Source organism: Cyprinodon tularosa, unplaced genomic scaffold, assembly GCF_016077235.1.
Source record: "Cyprinodon tularosa strain WSP-4 unplaced genomic scaffold, ASM1607723v1 ctg340, whole genome shotgun sequence".
NCBI lineage: Eukaryota > Metazoa > Chordata > Actinopteri > Cyprinodontiformes > Cyprinodontidae > Cyprinodon > Cyprinodon tularosa.
The window spans coordinates 351,871-357,870 of NW_024039053.1; the positions used below are offsets into that span (position 1 = coordinate 351,871).

General features: G+C 36.8%; 1 protein-coding gene across 2 annotated transcripts in view; it reads left to right on the forward strand.

Annotated features, from left to right (window-relative positions):
- The window catches only part of LOC119789556 (coiled-coil domain-containing protein 9B), a 29,310-nt gene extending 23,736 nt beyond the window's left edge, over nucleotides 1–5,574 (forward strand). For both annotated transcript variants that reach the window (XM_038294483.1, XM_038294484.1), the window contains exons 11-14: nucleotides 416–449; nucleotides 535–1,096; nucleotides 2,171–2,253; nucleotides 2,580–5,574. In XM_038294483.1, the coding sequence (XP_038150411.1) occupies nucleotides 416–449; nucleotides 535–1,096; nucleotides 2,171–2,253; nucleotides 2,580–2,606 (706 nt within the window). In that variant the 3' untranslated portion in view covers nucleotides 2,607–5,574. The remainder of the gene's footprint in view (nucleotides 1–415; nucleotides 450–534; nucleotides 1,097–2,170; nucleotides 2,254–2,579) is intronic.
- Nucleotides 5,575–6,000: the final 426 nt, after the last annotated feature.

The window sequence follows — 6,000 nt, forward strand, 5'->3', positions numbered from 1 at the left end:
GAACTATATATATATATATATATATATATATATATATATATATATATATATATATAAAAAAAGAGGGCATAAAATCCAGAGAAGATGGCCAAATACTATGCACAACAGCACTCTAAATATAATAGCCTACCAACAGTCAATTGCATTTATGACAGTGAACATGTTGCTCAATTCCGATCTAATTATCAGATTTTGATACCGTGAGTCTGACACCAATAACAAATGCTTTGATCCGCTCTCTGAGTCAATATCTAAATCAGATTGCAACATCTATAAGCTGGTTTTTAAATGTTTTTTTATTTAAGTTTTTCAAAAATGTCTATGCAATCATAATTTGTCTATATTTCCGTTTTTACATTTTCAGCTGATGAAGCAGTTTCTGAATTTTAACTGATAAGGTTTTATGTTTTTTCAGATGGCAGGATAATGATGAGGGAGACAATCCACAGGTGAGAGACTAAGTTTGAACGTAAAGTGCACAGGTTGCGAAGAATATAGCCGGTTAATACTTTGTTCTTTGATTTGATCTTTCAGACTACTGACACACTGGAGGAATTCCTTGAAGAACTTGATGCCCTAACAGAAGCTAACGGAGGGAATCTAAAAGATCAGAACTCAAAAGCAAAGAGCGGTCCCTTGAGTGCGACCGAAGACATGTGTGATTCTGGTAGCTTGAAAGAGGATACCATTACTCAGAGGAAAGTGGCGACCGCATCCCCCCGAGGACCAGAGAAGAAAGTACGTTTCTCAGAGGAGCTCATCCAGAGGGTTCCAGCTAAGCAAACCTCAACCTCTATACATTCTGCAGCTCCAGAATCCAAAGGCTCTTTAAAAGCCTCCTCACAGATGCAGAGCTCCCAGCTGCCTCATGTAAGTGTCCAACAGGAAGATAATAGTTCCCAGGAAAAAGGAGTGGGTCTTCCTGCTCCTTCAGTTGCCAAGCAGCAGGCATCTAAAACCGAACATATTAAAAATGACACCAGCAGCCCTTCAGTTTCCAGCTCCGCTCCTGCTGAAAACAGCAGCAACTCTCCACACGGGAGCCCTATCCAGCCTGCAGAGGTGTCCAAGTGCAACAGCAGCAGCACAAACACTGGTATTTAACAGCTTTGATGACAGAACACATCAATATTGCAGCATCTGAACAAAGTTTTTAATGTTTAGAGGTCAATCTGTTTTATGGGGACCAATACAAAGTCTCAATTAACTGTGAAGTAAAATAGAAATGAAACATGGTTTTCAAGATTTTTTTTTACAAATATAACTTTGAAATTCTGGTCTGTATTTGGCTCCATTTACTCCACTACACCTAAATAAAATCCAGTCTTTTCATCTACCATCAGTGATTAAATTGCCAATGTTTGTAATATAATTTTTATTTCATCAGCTCAATATGTACTGCAGAGTTAGTAAAGGAAAAGAACTGTGGAGAGGAAAATGCACACTACATAATTTAGGGATAAAGTTGTGGAAGGTTTAAAGCTGTTTTATTAACAGCTCACTCTGCTCTGTCCCATCTGTCTCCTCAAATAGAAAACGAAACATACCATAGCATTTCCAGTATGACAGCAATGCAACACATGGGAATGGAGCTACAATGGAAATATTTCTATCATATATATTGACCTGTTATATCAGCCAAATTCCAGTCTGCAATAGCTGCTCTCCATCCAATCTGATGGAGCACAGTCAAATCCACAGTTTTAAATATGTAGTGTCAAAGTACATTTACTCTTTTAGATTTATTACAACAACGACAACTGGAGTAAGATATATACTATATAGAGAGTTATTTAACACTAATTCACAGTGGGACCAAATGCACTTGGATTGGTTTTAAATCTAACTCTTAAAGTGTTGCTTTAACACTGCAAAACTTACTGTGAAGTTAGTTTTTTACCAACAAAGAATGAGGAATGTATTCAGTCGTTGGGTCAAAGCTGGTGGAGACGTGCCGCTGTAGTTCCTAGAAGAACCATTGTTGCAGCTTCACATTATCAAAAAGAAGCGTTAAAAGCATGTATTTAGAATGCTGTACTTCTCTGAGGAATTCTATTACCCAAAAAATATATATTGGAGTTTTCTGTTTTAGTGTGATCTAATCTAACATAGTTTTATGGGTGCTTTTTAAAAAGGTATATTGATTAGTCTCCTTGTTTTTTCTTCACAGAAGAATTGATAGATTCCTCTCTGTCTGTCCTGAGAATAGATTCAGGAGAGTCGCACCCAACGCACTCCACGAGCAATGACAAGGTCAGTGGCAGGGAGAGGAAGAAGGAGGAGGGGATTTAATAGATGTGTAAATGGACTGAAGGGAGGATGGATGAGGAGTTAGATGGATGAAAAGAGAAGTGAAGTATATCTGCACTGCAGCTTTGATCCCAGTATAGTCACCACCCCTGAGGGCCTGTTGGAGAGTAGATAATACCTCTATATCTCATCATCCACTCTGACATGTAAAAAACCACCCACACTTATCATTCACACATAGAAGTGGTGCATTTGAGTTTCATAAATTTCATATTTTTTTTAAATACAGATGCAGTCATTAATTTTGTGCATGTTCTCTCTTTTTGCAGGCAAGAGAGCATGGGAAGGTTGTTTGACATTTACAACACAAATACAGAAACCAAATCGCTGCATTAGGATGCTGGTGGCGCGACCCTCCTGCTTCATCTGATTTTTGACACCAGTGTTATTGACGATTTCAAATATTTTTCCATCTAAGCACTTTAAGAGTATACAGGACTGTTTGCTGAGAAACGATTCTTCCGTATATTTGTAAGCTGCTTGAGTGCAATATCACTGAATGTTTACATTTGCTTGAAGAGTTATAGGTGCATATCTGGAAGCTGGCTGATCAGTTTAACTTAGATAGACTTTTATGGTAGAATAAGCCACAGTCAATTAAGAGTGCCTGATTTTGACTTTGAGGTATTTTGAGTAAAATGAAGATTATTTAAGACCCATAGCGGAGTCTTAATGTAATTTTTTTAGCTCCTTTCAGGAACAAAATGAATAACTTTACCATGCATCTAAAAGGCGATCTGTTTTCTGAATGTTGTTGCTGACAGAAACATGTCTTTTTACTATAAGGAAACTTAAAGTGGGACTTGGTTGCTAGCTTAGTTCAAATATTGAGCAAAGCCCAAAAGCATACTTTGACCACCCTGAAGCCTTTCTATAATCAAAAAAGTCATAGCAGTTAGTATCTGCACTATTTTATGAACCTTTGAGATTTAAACAAGTTTGATTTGGGTGTTTTACACAGAAAAAGTCAAATGAATGTTTATATAGGAAACGAAAGAAGAATGCAATGCAAAACCTCAAAACATAATCTTTTTATGTGAAACAAAGGAGTATATGTCTAATTTCAAAGTTATGGAAAAAAAATCTAATAAAATTCTGTAGGACCCCCCCCCACCCCCCGATATTATCATTTCTCTTTTTAGCTGACAAGTGAGTAATGATAACCATGCTGTCATCTGCAGGGAAAAAAACAGATGAAGCGAAATTAAGCCAAAATAAAAATGTTGGGTCCCCAAAATAGTTACACAACTTGATGGGCCTAGACTGATCCAACTCCGGTAATTTAGGCATAACCTTTGCTTCCTTCACCCACAGTTCTGGGAGTTGGCCGCTAAGTTAGGAAGCCTGTGGCCACGCCCCTTTTCATTACCAGTCAGGAAAAAGGAACATATCATTTTTACCCCTTGTTTAATCCCAGATAAATGAGGACAATGGAAAGCAAACCAAACTGTAGATAAGACACTGTGGCTGGAGTTGTTTTCCCTATAAGGTCTGACACAAGTGATTCTCAGAGGAGTAAAAGATCCCTTTGCATGAATTGTTCAAATAAGAATATTATAGCTAATTTATTAATCATAACAGCTTTGCAAGATCTTAAACACTTGCTGACTAAAGATGCCATTGCCATGGGATCATAGACTGATTAGGCTTTCTGTAAGCGCCTGGAACAGATATTTAGATTAGAAAGAAGGTGTAAGTAGCATGTGACGGGTTTGTTTTCAGGTGTTCATATGTGTTGTAAACCACCCAAGGCAACATTAGAGGGTTTTCAAGGTTCAGAAAATTGTGTTTGCTAAAACTGCTTAGCTGCTTCTGAGAAGGGGATTGTACACAGACATTGATTTCTTCCTTTGGGCCAACTTCAGTCTACAGGTTCAAATAACCTTAACACTTGATTAACTCTAAAACCACACTTCAAAAATGACAAACAGTCCCTATAAATGCAGGTCTTAGTCACTCCTGGTGTAACAACACTAAGACATGGTATCATAAGTGCATTTTCTGCTGATTTATTATTTTTTTTTAGCAGTGGAGGATAAAACAGCGTGTAATTGCATAGTTGATGTGAACTTGCTTTCTCCAACTTTACACCAAATAGGTTATTATCATAGTATTAATTTCCCATATGGAAAAAAAATACATGCAGGGTTTTTTTCTTTCAGCAGTTGGTATTTGTATGTAGAAATAATGTATAACATTATAGACCAGGTTATGGTTGTTGGTTAAACCTATTTCTTAAAAGAGAAGTAATCTGAATCCTGATTCAATTACATCGATTAATCTTTTAATCAACCTTTTTTCTTGATTGAGGCCTTGTAAAACAAAGCCAGTCAGAAAACAGGTGGTCTGCAGAGATTTTTAATACTGTTGTGCCATTTATTCTGCATTATAATTTCAACAAAAGGTAATATTTTTCTAAAAGCTTCCAGCAGCCAAGTTTTTGTGCCTTGCTTGCTGTCCTCTTCAAAGATTGGAGGTGTATTTTAAATCCATGTTTTGTATCATAACTCACATGCAGGAGAATTGATTTAATATGTTTGCCTTATGCACAGACATCAGAATGTTCCTTGCATATAAAAGAAAATTCACCTGTGATCAGTGTGCACTTTTTTTTTTTTTTATTGCCAGCATGTTGCGTTAGTTTTGGTATCACATGATAAGAAGCCTTACAAGAACACTGTCCTCGGAAATGTTTGTGGCTTTCGTCAGAGCTACAGTAAAGTAACCAGTTATATAACCCTGAGCGGAGAACACAGTGGACATGCTTTGTGTGGCTGGGAGGCTGTCGGCTTTGGATGAGGTTACATAAAACACAAATGATCAGGAATCTGTGGTAACATGATGCAAGTCATAATGTTTGGAGACAGTCCCCCAGTGAGGACACATCATGAGAAGAGGCCTTAATCCTGTAAAGGGGCTTCTGTTTGAAAAACAGGCAGCCTTTGATGCCTTTAAAACTCCCTGTGGGATTCAGTGTAAAAAAAAAATTTAGGGTATGCAATCATAGATTAGTTGGATGTTACATGCCCTTGTTAGATAATTTCGGTTGATTTCCTTATGTAGTGACTGATGTAGGTGTTTTTTATTTACCAAGATTGTGCATCTCTCAGTTTTTACTTACAAAGGAAATGATTGTATGTGCCTATTTATAAGTATGTGAGTTGTTACTGCAACCTTTTGCTGTTCGAATCCACGCGCAGCGACCTTCTACTTTAGGGAAAGCCTTAGTCATAAGATCAATAAAGTTTCTTCTGTGCGTCAAGACCTCTTCATGTCTGATAGTGTTTTTTTTCACTTTGTACAAGAAATAATATAGATGTATATTATTCTGAACTGAACTGACTTTTTAAAAATATTGTGCTTCCATCAAACCAAACTTCAGCATTTTTCTTTTTTACCTTCTGATATCCATAAATAAAATCAAGTTCAAATAACTGCACCACCTCTCAAATTAGTACATAAAGTGGTAGATTACGGATGGGGAACCTTTGAACGGTGGTAGACCAAAGATAACAGTAGGTCAGGGATAAAGTTTTGGATATATTTAAAGTCGGTTTAGGTTACAGAATAATACAGTTATTAGCTAATATTTTTATTGACAGTTGGGAAGAAAAACAGCCTAATAAGATTAATTTGCAATTTGTCAAAAGCCTATAAAGAATAAAACAAGTCCTCAGATAACAGACTGAT